The 20,524-nt window shown below is 40.4% G+C and overlaps 1 protein-coding gene across 7 annotated transcripts in view; it reads left to right on the forward strand.

Annotated features, from left to right (window-relative positions):
• Positions 1 to 20,524, forward strand: part of tenm1 (teneurin transmembrane protein 1) — a 185,562-nt gene that overhangs the window by 119,702 nt on the left and 45,336 nt on the right. For 4 of the 7 annotated variants that reach the window (XM_056260094.1, XM_056260096.1, XM_056260099.1 and 1 more), the window contains 6 exons: positions 1,312 to 1,431; positions 1,823 to 2,084; positions 4,188 to 4,455; positions 6,572 to 6,715; positions 16,629 to 16,878; positions 17,447 to 17,467. In XM_056260094.1, the coding sequence (XP_056116069.1) occupies positions 1,312 to 1,431; positions 1,823 to 2,084; positions 4,188 to 4,455; positions 6,572 to 6,715; positions 16,629 to 16,878; positions 17,447 to 17,467 (1,065 nt within the window). The remainder of the gene's footprint in view (positions 1 to 1,311; positions 1,432 to 1,822; positions 2,085 to 4,187; positions 4,456 to 6,571; positions 6,716 to 16,628; positions 16,879 to 17,446; positions 17,468 to 20,524) is intronic. The other 3 variants (XM_056260097.1, XM_056260098.1, XM_056260100.1) reach the window with 1 other exon arrangement.

A 20,524-nucleotide genomic window follows, 5' to 3' on the forward strand; every position in this document is an offset into this window, starting at 1 on the left:
AAGATGACATTTAATAATAATAATAATAATTTAAGATCCTTATTTTGTAGCCGAATCTGTGCTGGTTTGTATTTGCCGCCTCCAGTTTTCCCTTTGTTCTGCCACCAGCTAGCGCCGTGACGCAACTGTGACGTCGGCTGGAAATTGGTCTATAAGCACAAATCAAGAGAATGTCATCTCATATATAAATGAATACACTCTCTACATTAGGCTTATAAAAACTCAAAAGCTAAGGCTAATATTTATTCCAATAGTTCTAAATTATGTTAATGTTTTTCTAGTAAAACAACAACTAAAAAGACTTTGTATTGTCACACAGAGTTTGCTTAAGTTCATTTATTCCAAAACCACAATCGTAGAACAATATAGTCGAGATTTATGTTTGGATTTATTACAGTTCATCACTGAGAAGGTTAGATCTCAGACTTAGTCACAGCAAACAGCACAAGCAGCCACGTGAAGGAACACAGGCCGGTTGTATTATACTTTAATTTGAGCAAAATATCGCAATGGAGATCGCCGGAGGCTTGTTAAAGACTACATTTCTAAATTATTTAGTAAAGTTTAAATAAAATTTTGTGGGAGATAAACACATGAGTGGCTTACTAATAGTAGTCAATGAACAAAAAACTGGGTTAAGAAAATATATTTGAACATAAAAATCTTACATACTTCACATTTAAGTTTTCATTTTTATATTTTTAAACTACATAGTCACAGTTAGTGTCTGTTGTCTTGACAACGTGAATTCTGCTTAATACAGACAATACTGGTAATTTTTTTTTCAGAAATCCTTACTGTTTTTGCTCTATTTCTGTTACTAATGAAATAGTACGTTTGGGATTGATCATCCCTTTGCGCCCAAAGGTGATCCCAAGGGGGACCTACCTGCAGTAGGGGGACACCCCTGAAGGCTATTGCAATGGACAGAGGGGGACTCCATGTTTTTGAAACAAATAAACAGTTACATGAAATGCAATAACGAACCTTAAAATATCGTGTGAACTTTTCCTCAGGCTCTCATATGCTGATACAATAACAGCTAGCTGCTATGAGCAGTGTGACTCACCCCAAAAATAATCTCCCAAAATGATTTTTGCTGTCATCTTCTAGTTTGAGGAAGTTTAGAATCGATTGAAGCATCTATTGTATTTTTCTCTGATTACTGAAAAGAGAGTGCTCCTCTCTCAGTTTCGATCTCTTCTGACAGATCCTTTGGTTTCTCTTGCAATGACTGCTCTCTCTCTCTCTCTCTCTCTCTCTCTCTCTCTCTCTCTCTCTCTCTCTCTCTCTCTCTCTCTCTCTGTGCAGTCGAGTGTGTGTAATTCGAGGTCAGGCTTTGGCCTCTGATGGAACTCCTCTCGTTGGCGTGAATGTCACGTTTCAGCATAACCCTGAATATGGATACACACTCAGCCGACAGGACGGCAGGTAAAACACACTCTTATACACTTTGTAAAGAAAGACATATAATACATAATAGACCTTATGTGCTAGAGAAACAAGCGCACAGCCATATTGTCAACATTGGTAATAAATCAGCTTTTACATTCACAAATATATTAAAATAGCAAACAGCTATTTTATATTGTAATATTTCACAATATTACTGTATTTTTAATCACATAAATACAGCAGAGATTTTCATTAACATCATACAAAATTTTAATGACCCCAACATTTAAAATATAAATTCTATATATATATATAAAGCATAAAGTATACGTCCTGGATACATACACACACTATCTTGCATATTTACTGTATGGAATATATATAAACCCTTTTTTATGTATGTTTGTATTTTTGTTTTTCCCGCTAGCTTTGATCTTCTGGCAGTGGGCGGAATCTCTGTTACTCTATTGTTCCAGCGAGCTCCATTTTTGTCCCAGATTCGTTCAGTCTGGCTTCCTTGGAACCAGTTCATGGTCCTGGACCGAGTTTTTATGGAAAGATCTGAATCCAAACCACCTGTCTGTGACCTGAAAAACCTGATCAGTCCACACGCGGTTGTTCTCTCCGCCCCCCTCCCACGATTCGCCGCCGACTGTGAGGACAGAGGAACTGTCGTACCTGAGCTACAGGTATAAGACAAGCTTGCTCTGACAAAACACTGAATGCATTATATTATGTCATTATCTTAGTCACATGTTAACATCAGACTATCCTGGAATCAACTTGAATGTCGCTCAGGTCTCTTGTATGCCTCGCTGCTATTTATATGACACATGAAACTGCTCGCTTGCAGTATAGAGGGTGTAATACCTGATATTCACTGCAACCTGGTGGTGCTAGAAAGAGAAGAATGTTCCCATTATACAGTTTTTCTCAATTGCTAAAACACTAAAACCCATTGGCTGAACAAAGTTCTCAGTTGCCTGAACTCATTTAGCTAATTGTGCAGTCTGTTGTCAATACCTTAAACTATTTCACATGGCAAAACACAATTTGCAGATCTTACTTAGACTTTTCAGCAAAACGCTAAACACATTCTCATTCTCAAAACATATTCTGCACTGTAATGCACACGTCATCCATACTGGTAAACACAAGTGGCAATGATCAAATACAAATAGAGAACAAATGTCATTGATTGAACACAACCACTCAAAATTGATTTAACCTGTTTCAAATGATGCCCAAAGACAAGAAGAAGCACACTGATCACGTTTACTCATTTGATTTTTGTCCCTTTTAGTATTGTATACTGTAGTACATTGTAGGCTGTATACTGTACAATGAACACATTATATGGTCCCGAACATCGTTACTGTAACAGTACCATTTGTTACAGTACTGAATGCTCAATAGATTTTACTGGTTGCACTTGCAGGTTCATATCAACAAAGAACAAGAATTACAGTATCAAACAATAGAACTGACAAAGGAGAAGTTTGTGAGATGCAGGGCACTGTACTGTAAAAATAGGGGTACAAGGAGGAGGAAGAACAAATAAAATTGCAAAGAGCAAAGCAGAGTAGTAATTTCTGATCAATTTTGCGCTACTATGATGTTTTCATTCATCAAAAGACAATGACGGACAAATATGAAATTTGTTTTAAGATTAAAAATGTACTTCTCCCTGAAATCTTGATGGTAAAGTAATGTGTCACGGGTAAGTCTACAAACAGAATAGCCGTCCGTAGATATCTTTCGAGAACTGTATGTTTTGAACAATGTGTTTTCTATTTTTTGGTGTATTGTTTACTGACTGCTTGATAGTGTATATCATTTTGATCACTTTGTCTATGATTTGAGAGCAGTGTTTGATTTTGAACACAAGTAAAACTGTTTTGAGGCGAAAGTTTCATTTTGCAAGAAGAGTCAGAGGTTTTGTAAATAGTGCTTGAAGATGAGGTTTTGTGTTTAATGTTTTCAGAAAAAGGAGCAAGGATTCAGAAATTGTGTTTTAGCAATTGAGAAAAACTGTAATCAACAAGGCATATACACAGTGTAAAAAAAGAGATTTCTGCAGTGTAGACATTTTTTTAAATTATAAAGTAAGCATTCGCAAGAGTCCAAATCCTAGTTGCGTGAAACTGTAAACTTGACACCTTTGTTGATTATAATGTAATGAGAACGTTCTAATATTGATGCATTACTCAATTTGAGTATATAATTTACTCAACGTTTGAAGTAAACATATTCTCTGAAGTTGACTGATGAATAAAACAGCAAAAAAGTTATTCAGGAACACATTTCTCAGCTAAATTTTGATGTGTAGCCCACAGAAACAACATAACTTTCAGTCGGCCACACAAAACAAGTATTTTTATTCTCTTATTATTAATAATCGTGATTGCAATATCAAGGGAAATCAAGGGATTTTTGTCATGTTCTTCCATCCCTTTCTGCTTATGTGGAGCGTTTCAAATCAGTCCCTCATGAGATTTCATATTGGTTAAGATGCTGTTTTGGAAGGCAGTAGCCTATGTAGGCAGTAGACAGCGAGACAGCTCACTCAGTTTTGGAACAGAGCTTGTGTGTGTCTGTAGGCTGTGAGAACTGCAACCTGTGTTTATGGGACATTTATTTGGCAGCGTTACGATCATTGGCACGGTTTTTGTTCTGTATGGAAAGTGCACACAGTAAATAGAAATACAATTAATTTCTCTCACTGTCGCTCTGCCTAATAAATCCTTGTTCTCTGCGTCTGCACGTCTCCCTCTGTCTCTCTCTCTCTGTAGGCGGTCCAAGAGGAGGTGGTTATCCCCGCTACAATTCTGAAGTTAAGCTACCTCTCGTCCAGAACTCCAGGCTATCGGTCTCTCCTGAGGGTGGTACTGACCCACTCCACCCTCCCTCCGGGCTTGGCCAAAGTCCATCTGTCTGTGGCTGTCCAGGGTCGGCAGCTTCTGAAATCATTTCCTGCAGCTCCAAACCTCATATATGTTTTCTCTTGGAATAAAACCGACATCTATGGACAGCAGGTCACGGGGCTGGTGCAGGCACACGGTGAGGGTCTCTGTGTCTGTGAGAGCTAACTTTTTGTTGTTGTTGTTGTTTTAAAGATAAGCTTTCATTCCGTTTAACTCTACCATTCATATGTTCAGGTCAAAAAGTCAGTTTTTAAATTAATACTTTTTTCAGCAAGGATGCATTAATTTGATCAAAATGGACAGTAAAGACAAATTGTACAAAAGATTTATATTTCAATTAAATGCTGTTCTTTTGAACTTTCTATTTATCAAAGAATCCTGACTTTTTTTTTCTTTTCTTTTTTATAGTTTTACTCCAAAATATTAAGCAGCACAACTGGTTTCAACATTGGTAATAATAAGAAATGTCTTTTGAGCACCACATCAGCATATTATAATTATTTCATGTGACACTGAAGCCTGAAGTAATGATGCTGAAAATGCAACTTTGCAATCACAGGATTACATTTTAAAATATATTTAAATAGAAAAGTTATTTTAAATTGTAATAATATTTCACAATTTTACTGTTTTACCGTATTTGTAATCACAACGATGAGCATAAAAGTCTTTAAAAAACATTAAAATCTTACCGACCCTAAACTTTTGAATGCTATTGTAAGATAAAATTATCACACATGAAATAAAATGTCAAAATAGAGTTGTGTAAAAATGAAGGAACTTGATTGTATGTACTTAATAAGATTCAAGAGGAACTCTTGTCAGAACTGACTGACAACTGTATTTTACCTCACAATACCCCTTTTTCTGCCATTTTTCATAAGCTGAGATTGACAGATAGCTAATATTAGTGATTGACAGCAAGAAAATAACCAACAAAGCACACATACTTATGTCCTGGCTATATCAATGATGTGACAGACAGCTAGTTGTTGAGTGCGGATCCATTCAAACAGCACTCACTGTATCAATCGAACTTGCTCTTAAAATTGTGTTGTGGCCCCTTGAAAATGTAAGGAACTCACTTGAATACAGTTTTCACTGTTTTTCATAACTAAATAGTGTATGAACAGGACCATATTTAGCACTCCAAACAGGACTGATGACTGTATCCTGCTGTTGTATGATCATAGCCCCTCTTTCTCGCTCTCTCCCCATCCATTATTTTGAGATCCATCACAATGACAGCAATCAGACACTGCAGAGGGTCTGAATTCATCATCTTTTGCTCATTGAAAAGAGCGTTCCGTTTTACGGCACACTTATGCACCTACTGAATAATGGCTAAAAATTAGTAATTACTGGCTATTATGGAGGAAATTAACTTCTGTTTTCAAGTAGTAATTAGAAAGAATTATGCGAAAACATTTCATGGTCATAATAAAGAAATGTGTAAACAGCTGATTTTTTTTCTATCACCAATAGAGATTATTTGACCACAAATTACAGGATGCTACATTAATATATCTTTGAATTTGTGTAGTGCTTGTAACATTTTGCCAGTAACATATTATTAAAAGGTAGAAAGACATAAAATAAAAATCCTCATGACTCAGGATCTCTGCCCTGCAAACAGGCAAATATAATTATTGGTTAATAATTATTATTTATCCTCTTAACTGTGTTTATGTTGGCTACAGCTCAAGCGTTGCTACTTTGAAGAGCCCGTCTACTTGAGTTCAATGTAACACCATGGCAACACAACTGTAACTGAACCAAATATAACATGTTCCACATGTACTGTAGCTACCTGCTGCTTGTTTAACTCTGAGGATGGGTTCAGCTCTTTAAACATTTTAATTATATGTTATGACACATTTATGTAGAGTAAGGTATATGTAAATGTTATTCCGTTAATACTCTCTAAATGATAAATAGTATCAAGATTTTATATATTAGCTCATATTAGTCTAATTCATCTTGTAAAATGGTATTAATTATTGGTTATACTGGGTAATTTATGCATTAAAATTCTGAAGTTTCACTTTAAAATGAAAAATTACCAATGAAAGTGTGTGAGTAGGTAATTTTTTTTTCTTCTGATGATGTGATCGTTGTCTCTTTTTGATTTTGATAATGATTGGTGATATTTAATGGACTAAGTCTGGCACTTACGTGTGTGTGTGTGTGTGTGTGTGTGTGTGTGTGTGTGTGCGTGTGTGTGTGTGTGTGTGTGTGTGTATTAATGACAGTCTCTGTTGGATACGAGTATGAATCGTGTCTGGACGTTGTGCTCTGGGAGAAGAGAGTTGCTCAGCTGCAGGGCTTTGAGCTGATGCCATCCAACCTGGGCGGATGGACACTGAACCAACACCACGTCCTAAACCTGGAGAGTGGTGAGTGATTCTCACATGCACACACTCATGCGCATGGGTGTTTTCTTCAACTATGGGCGCTTTTGGCCCTTTAGACTTTTAGAAATTAAAACAAACTTTTCAAAATCATCAATATATTGTATAACAGGAGAACAGGAGCATATTTATGTTTTTGCCCCTAAACCTGTCTCAAATTTCAAATCACCATTCATTTTGTGGTGGAAATGAAGAAAATTATATTTTAATTCTTTTTAGAATAAAATGGCTTTTCTGGATAGATTTTTATGTATCCTAAATACATATATTTTCTCAGTTTTGGTTTAACAAAATTACAGCTTAATTCGAAATGATACGGAATAAAAAATATTTTATTGTTCACATCTTATATTTCATCCCAGTTATGCTTTTCACCAGCACAGTTGTCTCATTTGTAACCAAATACACACATTTTTGATAAAATGTTATGTGCAAGATTGTTAGCCGTGTCGTGTGTGGAAATGACAATGCAACTGTGGAATAGTCGTAATTTGTGTAAAAGCAATTTTCCCCCAATAAATGTTTAGTTCACTGTACTTTGGATTATCATAGTTCCCTTTCGTAAGGGAACTCCCGCTGCATCGATACTCGACGCTTTTGGGAATGCCTTCGGCATGTAACGTCTGAAGTCAACTATGGAATCATTCCAATCTCGATTGGTGTACCGTCATTACGTCACTCGTGACGTCGCATGTGACGGTGATCCGGAAGCTATAAAAGGTCACAGGAAACAGGAAGTGTTAGCTTCTGGTCTTCAGCAAGCGTTCTGCGTCAAACTGTCTGTCTTATTTGGTGTTGTCTGTCACTTGTATTGAGAATATTATAGTGAATAATAAGGAGAAGCTATTCAGGCAGTGTGCATCCCCTTGCCCGCGTTATTTGAGCGAGGGTGACACACACGCGCTTTGTGTAGTTTGTCTGGGAGTGGAGCATGCACAGGCAGCGCTCGAGGACAAAACACTGAATGCATTATATTCCAAGTACCTCGTGAAACAATGCCCCTGAGAACGCTCCGCTCCTGCCTGGCCATGTTCGATGAGACTGGCCAGGCTCGCGCTCCCCGTGGATCAGGTCCCGCTTCTGTCCAGGCAGCGCGGCGCCTGCATTCATGGGGATCGAAAGGGAGTTAGTGGATAGTGCTGAGACGGCTTCGGCCCTTTCTCAGCACTCTGAAACTAGCTCCCAGGGTCCCGCGCAGGGTGCGTAGCAGCTTCTTCCACCCCTGTCACAGACCCGATGCTCGAACTATCTGGCTCCGAGGAGATGGATATTTCGGGCATCGAGGCAGGAGAATGTGAGGATTCGTCACCCCATTCCCCTGCCTCAGAGTAGCTGCTAGAGGTTGTGACTAGAGCCGTGGCCAAGTTAAAGATCGACTGGCCACAAGAAATGCAGGAAGCGACACAAAAAAGTAAATTAGATGAGCGCTTCCTGCAGGCTCAGCCACAGCCTCTATGCCGGAGTCTGCCATTTTTTTTGTGGAATAAGCCCTTCTCCTCACGTTTATCTGGCCCCAATGTGCATATATTAAAATATATTGGGTGCCAGGGCGGAGGGCTAGGGGATGATGCCCAGGGTTGAAGAGACATTTGCATCACATCTCTCCCCTGACGTGGCATCATCCCTGCGGGCTCCGGCACTTCCCACCAAGCCCTGCCGTACAACATCGGCCTTGATTGGGAACGCATATATGGCGGCAGGTCGGGCTGGTAGTTGTCTGCATACAATAGGCCTGTTGCAGGCATACCAGGCCAACCTCCTCAAGGAGGTGGACGACAACGGGGAGGTCGCCTTCGACCACATCAGGGAGATGCGTCAAGTGGCTGACTTGTCTCTCCGTGCTACCAAGGAGACGGCCCGTGCCATCAGCCGCTCCATGGCAGCACTGGTAGCCACGGAGAGACACTTGTGGCTGAATCTGTCGGGCATCGGGGACAAGCAGCCATATCACCCTGTAGCCAGCAGCCATATCACCCTGTAGCCCAAGACTGGTTGCCCACTGAAGCTAAGCAGGGCTGAGCCTGGTTAGTACCTGGATGGGAGACCTTCTGAGAAAACCAGGTTGCTGCTGGAAGAGGTGTTAGTGAGGCCAGCAGGGGGCGCTCACCCTGTGGTCTGTGTGGGTCCTAACGCCCCAGTATAGTGACAGGGACACTATACTATCAAAGAGCACCGTCCTTCGGATGAGACGTTAAACTGAGGTCCTGACTCTCTGTGGTCATTACAAATCCCAGGATGTCTTTCGAAAGAGTAGGGGTGTAACCCCGGCATCCTGGCCAAATTTGCCCAGTGGCCTCTGTCCATCATGGCCTCCTAATCATCCCCATATATATATACACTGATTGGCTTCATCACTCTGTCTCCTCTCCACCAGTAAGCTGGTGTGTGGTGGGCGTTCTGGCGCACTATGGCTGCCGTCGCATCATCCAAGTGGATGCTGCACATTGGTGGTGGTTGGGCCGTCGTCCATCGTGATGGCTGACAGACATCACGATGTTTAGCCGACATCGCGATGCCCCCCCCCCCCCCCCTTGGTTTCCATGGTGACGCGTCATGCTTGGCACGTGATTCACCACAGCCAAAATAGCGATGTATGACAGACTTAGCTCTTTTATTTCTAAATATTAACACACTTGCTTACCATGTCATAAACTATCTTCTATTCCGATTCTCAAATATGTGTAAGTGAGTTTGTTTTGTAGTTTAAAAAACATTTATAAGTTATCTTGATCTGTAACGTGAGATGGGCGCCGTGTTTGAGCCAGGATCAGAGATTCCTGTCTGTCGGATTTAAGTTATTACAGCGCGTGAATTCATCAGTTTCTCCCGAAATACATGAAAGTAAGTGGAAAATAGAGTAGTAAACTGAAAATAGAGTTGACTTTATAGTTATTTACACTGTCTCTGATATGAATAAAAACCGTCGTCAAATATCATTTGAATGGATTGTTATTGCTGCTTCCATAGACACCATTGTGTATTTTACAAACTATAAATGTATTGTTTTGCTATAAATTATATGTATTTAAATGTCTGAAACCTAAAATAAACATTATGTTGTTAAAAACACTGAACAGTTGTGATATAGCCTATGACAAGCGCTGAGCGCGTCCGTATTTGGCTCAGCGCCAGCCATAGAAAGAAAGCAGTTTGAATCTGGCAGTTATGTCACGTCACTGTACATTCACTCTTAGTGCTCAGCTGCTGCAGAGCTGCCGAAATCGAAATTGCTGATGAGATATAGAGGAAAATGAGAATATTACGAAAATGAAAATGTTACCCCCCCCGATGTCATCGTCCATCGCGATGTTTCACTGTAGACATTGTCTGATGCCAAATTGGTAGACATCGCCCAACCCTAATACCTGGCGGGCAACAAACGCTGACAAAATGCCGACAAACAGTGGCCAGCCAGGGGAATTGCAGCCTTGCAAATTTCCAATACTACAATCAATTAACTATTTAAACCATATGTCATCGAATGTTACAATTAGATATCAAGAAAAGATGTTTTCATTGCTTTGAAGCTGGCAAAGTCTCTACCAGACTTGGAGTTTGGAGGTATTTACATATATCTTATAGAGAATCCGTCACCTTACACCGCACAAAAAATGAAAGCCTACAAAAGTACAGATAGCTATCTTTTTTTCAAGAGTGGATGGGCTAACAACGCTGTCGTATGGGAGGTGAAAAACAGGAATATCTTCATAATCAAAGCAAAGGTCCGTTTGCTAATGTTTGCAGCTATACACAGTGACATCTGTTACATCGTGTGATGAAGTCTTCATCTGAATATGTAAACCCTGCCTGCCTGCGAATGACAGCTTGATAAGTAAAAAATAAAAAATAAAAACTTATGCCAACTGTATCATATATGGCTAGCAGGATGTAGCCTACCTGCTTATCCACTCCACATAGCATCAGGCAACAGACAAGAGCAGCTGGGGCAGCGAATTGCGTATAATCCTGTTAGCAATCTGTTAGGCTGTAATGTAGTATAGTAATAAGTGTACGATAGTATGCATGCAAAGTAACTGTAAGTAAGTAATAAGTAGACGCAGTACAACAGTAACGTGTCATTCATTCTCCATGTATTCATCTTCTCATATCATATCAAATCAAATCACGTACAGATGAATGCGTTCTCGCCACCTACTGGCGAACGTGTAAGCACGTTTATGTTAAGATTACACGATTGACATGAAACATAACATCAGCGAATCATCAGTCTAAATGCACGTCACCTGTCTCTATGACAGGAGAATTTATGACTGTCACTGAAGTGAACCCAGCTGGACGCTTAACTTGCAGTTCGTCTGATTTGTCTACCCACGTGATGCCACATGTAAACATATATGGTAGGGGTTTGCCAAAAAATCGATTCACAGAAGAATCTAGATTCTCATTTGCAACGATTCAGAATCGATCTGAAATGTCCAAGAATCGATTTAATAAATAAATAAAATCAGCTGGCTGTTCGCCTCCATTTTTGTAACTATAGCCTATACGGGACGTCCGGACGTCATGCACGCAGCCGGTTTTTGAACGTGAGCGGCAAATCAGAGGAAGCAAAAATGGATGCTTCTATGAAGCTTCTGATGCTTCTAAATATGATGCTTCTACATTCATTCTGCCGTGGCCGGCCGCCACACCTAAAATAATCCCGCCACGGCTGCAGCTTCTCAGTGAGGTCCGATATTAATGTGATTGTGTTATTGTTAAGCTAAAGGCATAATAAACATTGTAAAGCACCATAAAGTGTTCGCACTATATTCCAAGACTTCTAAAGTCATTCAAGAGCATAATGTGAGGTAAAAATGAATATTTAAGTCGTTAGTTAAAGTTAATGGAAACTCATCTCTCCTCAGTCATTCTCCATTCAGCATTCACACAGCGCGTCGCGTTATAGCGTTTTCTAAATCATAATCCTTTCTCCCGGGTGTCTGTTAGATTACAGCACTGGAGAGCGCTATGAATTGTCCTTCATGCGCACTGTAACTGAAATTTAAAACTGTTAAAAGAAAATGCTCAATAAACTGTTGCATATATATAATACATTAAGCATAGATAGACAGATATAATCTCTTCGCTTTGTGCTTTGAACTTTTCAATCCGGAGCGCTGCGCGCTGTGACTTCGCGTTGCTTCAAGTGCATCATTCTGCGCACGGGATGCGCATAATCGCTTTGCCGCTCTTATTCGAGCCTTTCATGTTATAATGTTATAATACTTAGGGGAGGTTTAAACACCTGGGGTAAGGGGGCGTGGCCAATGGGAATATCACTCATGGGCCACGCCCCCTCCACCTGGCAAAATGGGCCTGCCACCACAGCTGGAAAAAATCCTAGAGGAAACAATGGTCTCCGTTTGTCATTCTGTATAGCAAAGCAGATGAGAGTAGATCATGATCAGAAACCCGATTAGAAATCATTATGGATAAAATCGAATCGTTTTAAATCGAAAATCTTTTTGAATCGAAAATCGATTTTGAATCGAATCGTGGCCTCAAGAATCGGAATCGAATTGAATTGTGAGATGGTAAAAGATTCCCACCCCTAATATATGGTAGCCTAATTAAAAAAGGAAAGAAATGTATAGCTTTAAAAAATATCCGTGATAGGCTACTGTGCTTGTGAATGATAGACTTTATCTACCTAAAACCTTTTTTCTATGTTAGGTACATCATTCCTACAGCTTGAACGAACCGTTTCGTTGCTAGAGAACGACGTTCTTGCCCGCCAGCCAGTACTTGTGATGTCACGTGCAAAGTATGAATAACGTCATCGATAGGTTTCAGGAGGCGAAATGACAGTCAGCCGCATTTAAAGAGCTTATCCCCCGCCGTCGTTCCAGGTCTCGTGGGTCTGCTGCCAGGGGGCAGTCCCAGGAGACCGCCGCCAGCTCCTCTCACCTGCTTAGGCAGAAGGAGTGTGTTGCCTCTCATGCTACCCCGCAAAAGGCTTGGAGCCAGAGACAACACCCTCAGCCGAAGCCTTCTGAACCGAAAGCAGATCTGAGGACTGTTATTCAGGGGAGGAAGGCTTCGGCTGAGAGGCCCTGACGTGATGCTCAGGCCTCTGAGGGCATTCCCCCCTGTGTGGGCTTTTTAAAACTTCGCTCTGCGGAGCCCTCACGAAATCGATGTTGCTTCCCGCCGTCAAAGGCGCCTCGGGACGCATCGACTCCCAGCGATTGTATTGCACAGAGTGTTCCTTCAACATCTAGATCCCTGAAACATTCGCTACCTCTCATGAGGCCTGTAGAAAAAATTATTCGGTTAGTTCCTGCCAGAAAGCTGCTTCAGGTCACCGAAAAAATAAATACAATACCTGAGGTCAGTCCTGAGAGACTGATCCCCCTAGTAGATTATTTAGACACCTGGAAAGGTCTTCAAAATATATCTGAATGGGTCCTGAATACAGTTGAGAAAGGATATAGAATCCAGTTCCGGTATAGACCACCTAGATTTAGTGGTATTACTCACACACTGGTATCTCCTGATCAGGATCAGGTGATGGAACATGAAGTCCAGTCTCTCTTAGCTAAGGAGGCCATAGAATATGTGCCATACACCCCCCCCCCGAGAGGACGTCCGGGTTCTACAGCCGTTACTTCATAGTTCCAAAGAAGGATGGTGGACTGCGTCCTATTATAGATCTTAGGGTATTGAACAAATCTTTGAAGAGGTTTAGGTTCAAAATGTTAACTATACCTATGATCATTCAACAAATCAGATCCGAGGACTGGTTTGTAACGATTGATCTTAAGGATGCATATTTTCATATTTCCATCATCCCACAACATAGGAGGTTCCTTAGATTCGCGTTTGGGGGAAAAGCTTATCAATATAGGGTTCTTCCGTTCGGCCTAGCCTTATCTCCTCGCACCTTCACTAAATGTATGGATGCGGTCCTTGCTCCACTGAGACTTCAGGGGATCCGTATCTTAAATTATATAGATGACTGGCTCATTCTGGCTTAGTTGGAAGAGCTGGCAATTCAACATCGAGATGTTGTTTTGTGTCATCTGAGTTACTCGCAGATGCCTTCGTGCTTTTGTCATGTGGAAGAAACCATGGTTCCTGTCTTAAGGCCCGGTGTTGGGAGGATCATGTCAGAGAAAAACTTTGACTACGGATGAGTCCCGCACGGGCTGGGGTGCGGTTATGGAGGGCCATTGCACCCGAGGTACTTGGAAGGACCATCATCTCTCATGGCATATTAATCGCTTAGAGATGTTGGCCGTATTCTTAACCCATGAGGCACTTCCTTGTAGACCTCAGAGGCCATCATGTTCTCGTTAGGACAGACAATATGTCGGTGGTCTCTTATATCAACCGCCAAGGAGGTCTGAAATCACGCCCTCTTTCTAGACTGGGGCATCAGATTCTTTTATGGTCCCAGGATAAATTTCTCTCTGTCAGATCTATTTATATTCCTGGGGTTGATAATGTGGGAGCAGATATCCTGTCGAGGCAGGGGCTAAGGCCCCGGGGAATGGTGGCTCCACTCTGAAGTAGTTGAGCTTATATGGAGAGAGTTTGGCCGGGCGGAGGTTGACCTGTTCGCCTCTCATGAGAACACTCATTGCCCGCTCTGGTACTCTCTCTCACATCCAGCTCCTTTGGGCCTGGATGCCATGGTACAGATGTGGCCGAGGTCACATCTATACGCTTTTCCCCCGATCGCTCTGCTCCCTGGGGTTCTGGAAAGGGTCAGAAGGTACGGTGTGAGCTTAATCCTTGTAGCTCCGTACTGGCCGGCCCGAATTTGGTTTTCGGACCTTATTAGTCTCTTGGAGAGTCCACCCTGGCAAGACCCTATTAGTAGAGATATTCTTTCCCAGGCCGATGGTACAATATTTCATCTACGGCTGGAGATATGGAGACTATGAAGACAACCATAAATAGGTTGCCCTTTCCACCGAGGTGGTTAGGTCATCCATTCTAGAACCCCACTCTACTAGGAACTAAATATTTTGAAGAAGTTAGGTACGGCATTGAACCCAGTTAAATACTGCCCACTGGCTTCAGTACTGGTGTTCCATCCTGTTCTCTAACGGGACCTCCCGTTCATGCTTAGGGCCTCTGTGGCGGCCTCAGTGCCCTCCACAAGCTTCTAAGGGTGAGCTCGTAGGGACATTCCCACTAAAAAAATCCATGTTCCTGTAGATTGGCCTATTGGCATCGGGCTGACAGGTTATCCCTGGCACCTGTCATATCCTATAGATGAGTTATATGAGAATATATAAGAATCTTTTGAGTCTGCTTCCTGTTCGTCCTACTCTATGGAAAAGCGGTGGCATTGCCCCCTCTTACTCGAGGGCGTGGGAGCCACTCTATCTTATCTCTGCCTCGGCACTGAGGTGCCTATAGGTAATATCATGATTCTCTGGGTATTCATCATATATAGAATCTGTTTGAGTATGCTTCCTGCTCGTCCTGCTCCCTGGAAGAGTGGTGGTCCTGCCCCCTCTTATTTGTCAGCACGGGGGCCACTCTACCTTATTTTTGCCCCGGCACTGAGGTCGCTGTGGGCAATATCATGATTCTTCAGGTATTCCATCCTCCATCGCATGTGTCGGATGGTCAAGGTCATAGCCTTGGAGGCCCTTAGCTTAGGCCTCGGGCTGGGAGGAGTTAGTCCATCTAGATATATATCAAGGGCTAGGAGATATTCCCTTTATTAATTAGACAGTTGTTTATCTGCGGAAACCTTTCATAGATGATGTATGAGGTGCGCCTTGGCCTTCACCTCTTATCTAATACTTGCTACTGTCCGGGATTCCCTTCCATGGGGTTAGCTGAGCCTCCAGCTCCAGACCTCCCCTTGTTACACCAAACCTTATGACAATCTAGTTTGGATCTGCCCTCGACTCATTCCTATTGTCCGTGAGTGTGCCAGATGCTTCACACCAGGGCGTTTTTCCTCTTAGTGTGGTATTCGCTCCCCAAAGCGTCGAGTATCGATGCAGCGGGAGTTCCCTTACGAAAGGGAACGTCTCGGGTTACTATTGTAGGGAACGAGACGCTGCATCCCTCGGCCACACTTTCCGCGCTCCTGAGAACGACTTTGCTTCGACCAATCAGAAGCTAACACTTCCTGTTTCCTGTGACCTTTTATAGCTTCCGGATCACTGTCCCATGCAACGTCACAAGTGACGTAATGACGCTACACCAATCGAAATTGGAATGATTCCATAATTGACTTCAGACGCTACATGCCGAAGGCATTCCCCAAAGCGCCGAGTATCGATGCAGTGTCTCGTTCCCTACTAAGTCAACGAGGGTTACAATAGTAACCCGAGACATTTTATAAAGTATTTGAAGAATTGTTTTATGATGGATTTTCATGTTTTAAGTCTGGGACAGGGGTAAAACAAAGAATATATATTAATATATATATAAAAAAAAAATAAAGTTGAAGTCAGTCCCTGAAAAATTAGCTTAACCCATGACTTCAGATTGCAACTTGGCAGTGTTTACCAAAAAAGATACCCAACATAGAGCATGGTTACAATAGTAACCCGAGACATTTTATAAAGTATTTGAAGAATTGTTTTATGATGGATTTTCATGTTTTAAGTCTGGGACAGGGGTAAAACAAAGAATATATATTAATATATATATAAAAAAAAATAAAGTTGAAGTCAGTCCCTGAAAAATTAGCTTAACCCATGACTTCAGATTGCAACTTGGCAGTGTTTACCAAAAAAGATACCCAACATAGAGCATGTTTACATCTAACATCCTCCCGATTCATATATTTTGCTAGTTTCTGAGAGCTCCCTAGATGGCAGTTTGTATCATTCCTTTCTTTAGCTTGTTTCTACGGGGTCTTTTAGCACTAATACATTTCATCCTTCAATCTAATGCTCTCTGTTTCTTTTCTCTTCTGCAGGTATCCTTCATAAAGGAAATGGAGAGAATGTCTATATTTCTCAGCAGCCTCTGGTCATCTCCACAGTGATGGGGACAGGGGCGGTCCGTGCCATCCCATGCCCAAACTGCAATGGCCCAGCTGTGGAGCAGAAACTGTTTGCCCCTATCGCTCTGGCCTGCGGCTCGGATGGAAGTGTGTATGTAGGTGATTTTAACTACATCCGCAGGATTCTGCCCAACGGATTCTCCATCAGCATCTTGGAGCTCAGGTCTGCCATCTTAAATCAGCAAATTAATCATTTCTCAAAAGTGTTTAAATGTTTTTCTTCTTCTTTTTTATTGCATAAGTAACTGTTGTATGCAATCTCTATAGTTTTAAACTAATAGTTGTATTTAGTAATGTATGAATATAAAGTGTTTAATAACTGATTATTTTACTAATAGGGATTCTGTTTTTTTATTTATTTAATTTCGTATTTATTTACTTATTTATTAGATTTTTATTTTTGTAAGGTTTTATTTAAGCCGTTTTTTTATTCTTGTTTATTAATAAAAAGATTCCTGCTATTGCAATATTAAATTACATCAAATCAAACACTAATAAATGTTTTGTCAAATAACCTACAAAATGAGCGTTGCATAGTGACATCTAAATTGAACTGTTTTATAAATGTTATTTAATGATTAGATTATGTAAAAAAAAAAAAAAAATATCTGCTTTTTATAGCTTATACAAGTTTTCATAATTGTAAAAACAAAAATTATCTGAGGAATGTCTGTTCTCAATGTTGACTTCAGTTTTAACTATTAACATTTCTTTCCATGTTATGCGTCCAGAAATCGTGACATTAGACACAGGTATGTTTTCTTTTCAGAACAGTTATCACTATATAGTCTTTCAGTCATTAATACACTGTACTTGTGCTTGAATTCATTATTTTTATTTTGAATCTCCATTCATCCATGCATCAACCTTGGAGGAACTAGAGGTTAAGTGACTCAAGTCTCAAATGCAGAACAACAATTTTAGAGGCAGCAGCCCCTATAGTAAGTCAGCAGAATCAAATGCTCAGAATTGGGTCTTGTCCCATGAAAAAGTCTTTAAATAAAGTTGTAAATATATTTAGTAAATTGTTACTTTGTAAATTGCTGTTTCTCATCAAGGTCATAGCACACCACCGCTCTGAACATAAATATTCCTAATGATAAAAATACTATTAACACCAAAACTTCAGATCCTTGAGGGACACTGCCATGAAGAATTTTGATCTAACCCTAATAATACACACCTAAACAAGCTAATCAATGTCTTCAGGATTACTAGATAGATACAGGCAGGTGAGTTTTTATCAGGGTTGGAGCTAAACTCTGCAGGACAGTGGCCCTCCAGGACTGAAGTTGACCGTCCCTCCCACAAAACTTCAGTCAATACATCACATTAATCCTGAGCTTTAATGACTAGAGCCTTTTCCTTGTTTTTCCCCCTTTTTTTCCCTTTTTTCTTTTTTCCCTTTCCTTCTTTTTTCCCCTTTTTTAATTTTTATTTATTTAAAGTTTTTTAAAGTAAACCTTTCAATTACTTTGGAGCATATCATCTTTTATTTTCTTATAATGAGGGCCATCTTTTATTATTACATTTTTGCATGTTTGTAATTGTATTCATCTGAGTATATTTTTGTGTGTGTATTTGTGCGACTGCTGACATGTTTTTGTGTGGGCGTTTGTGTTATGAAGCCACACAGTGGCTACTGTTGCTTGTAATCTTCAGTGTGTGGTAAGGAATCCATCTGAGGCGTTTTTCTGGTCGATGGATTGAACACTAACAGCTTTTCACAGAAAACCGCTGCCAGCGTCACACCACAGTCTCCTGCTTATCGTCTAGATCCTCCTCGTTTCATGTGAATTTAGAAACGGCGCCCCCCACAGAGAGGGAGTTAGAGTGTGGGATAGACCTCTGCCCCACAGACTAACACTGACAAGCGAACTGTAATCCTTTATCTTTGCGTGCGCGCGTGTGTTTGCTCACAGTATTACATCCCACAGCAAGGGGGAAATCCTACCTTCAGACGTCTTTTGGAGATAGCGCTTCTGATCAAACCAGAGTCTGATTCTACCTCGCAAAGACTCAAAAGAACCTTATAGTATTAACATTTTCAATTTCATCTATCTGTCAATAAACAGACAGTTTGAGGGGGGTGGCTTTTGCCCTTTATCATGACAAAAACAGCTTGGAGAAAAATATGAATCTCTTTTACCATTTCAATATTGATGTAAATTTGGTTAATTGCTTTGTGAAGTAACTATTTACATTTGTAACACCATTATCAAAAGCGACTCTCACTGCATTAAAAGTGTTCATTCTCTGTGTATTCCCAGAGAATTGAACCTATGGCATTTGAGCTACAGAATATTTTTACCCTTTATTATAACAAAAGTAGCTTTGAAAGACATATTAGTGTCTTTTACCATTTCAGTATAGATGTAGTTAATGGCTTAATGGCTTTGTGAATTAACTATTAACATTCATGAATGTTTTTGAAAGGGACCAACAGTAAAGGCTGGAATACACTACACGATTTTTGCCCAGATTTACAGTCTGGACAAGTTGACGCTAGTTGACAAAAGTCAGAGCCAGTCTGCATATTTGGGTTGACAGATTTCACAGAAAATGATGTAGTGTATGATGATAACAGACTCCGATTTTTTTTTTGCTTTAAAGTTTGATTCCATCCAGTAGGAGGATATCAAACATGTTTGATATTTTGTGACGATTTTAGAACACAAATTGTTTTCATTTGTCACGTGTCTCCTAGCAACAAGGTACGTGTTTCTGTGTGAGTTTGTTTAGTTCGTAATGACTTGAAAGTCTGGTAGTGTGTGATCCTCAGTCGTTTAGTATACGATGCCCAGTTTTTCCTCTGTAACTATTTACAAAGTCGGCAAGTGTATGATGCCTATTGTGTTTTAAAATTTGTTCAGATTTTAAAAGTTGTGTCGTGTATTCCAGTCTTAAAGGGGTCCTATTATGCTTTTTCCCTTTTCCAACTTTAGTTAGTGTGTAATGTTGCTGTTTGAGCATAAAAGAGATCTGAAGGATACAAAGCTCAAAGTCCATTCCAAATGGAGATATTTTATTCAACAGAATCCTCTTTCCAAGAACTACATTGAAAGTCTCGTTTGGACTACAACATGTTTTTTACCCGGATTTGTGAAGTCACGTTACTCATTTGAATAATCCCAGCCCACGGAATACTGAAAAAAGGGGGACATGGCCTGGTTGAGCTGCATTAGAGAAGAGTGTTGTCGCTATGTCAAAGAGACGCTGTTTTTTCCACCCTTTTCCAAAACTCATTTGTTTGACCTTCCTAAGGCCGATTTTAAACACTGTTCCTGAACATTATAACCCCAACATGCACATTTTCTAGAGGATAGCTGTCAGAACCTAAGAGAATACAATGCAGGCTACGCACAAAAGCTTCGATCTCCTGAAATGGAGCAGGTCTTACTTTGTCGGGACAATCTGTTGTTGGTGGATCACAACTTTTAAGTATTCTTTTAGTATTAAGTATCTTATTATTATTTGTAGTTGCGTTTTCTAATAACAAGTCCAATTATAGTTATAAGTTTTATGTTGTTGCTATGATGTAAACAAAGGGCAAAGTTTTGCCTCTCCTTGCCTCCTAGCCAACATTAGTGTTGATGTAGTGTTTACTGTAGTTTTTGTAACCTCTCGCTTTTGAAAGACTGTTCACCGCCCCTTAGCAAAATTAACCATGGTTTTGTAATCTATTACTGTTTGTATTACCATAGTTTTCTGACAATTATCATGATTAAATGGTGTATAACATTGTATCTAAAAAAAAAACATATCACTCTGAAACGTCCTATGAAATCCATGCTTGTCCATGCATGAAA

Source organism: Rhinichthys klamathensis, unplaced genomic scaffold, assembly GCF_029890125.1.
Source record: "Rhinichthys klamathensis goyatoka isolate OS25496 unplaced genomic scaffold, OSU_Roscu_1.1 h1tg000172l_1, whole genome shotgun sequence".
In the NCBI taxonomy this organism is placed as follows: Eukaryota; Metazoa; Chordata; class Actinopteri; order Cypriniformes; family Leuciscidae; genus Rhinichthys; species Rhinichthys klamathensis.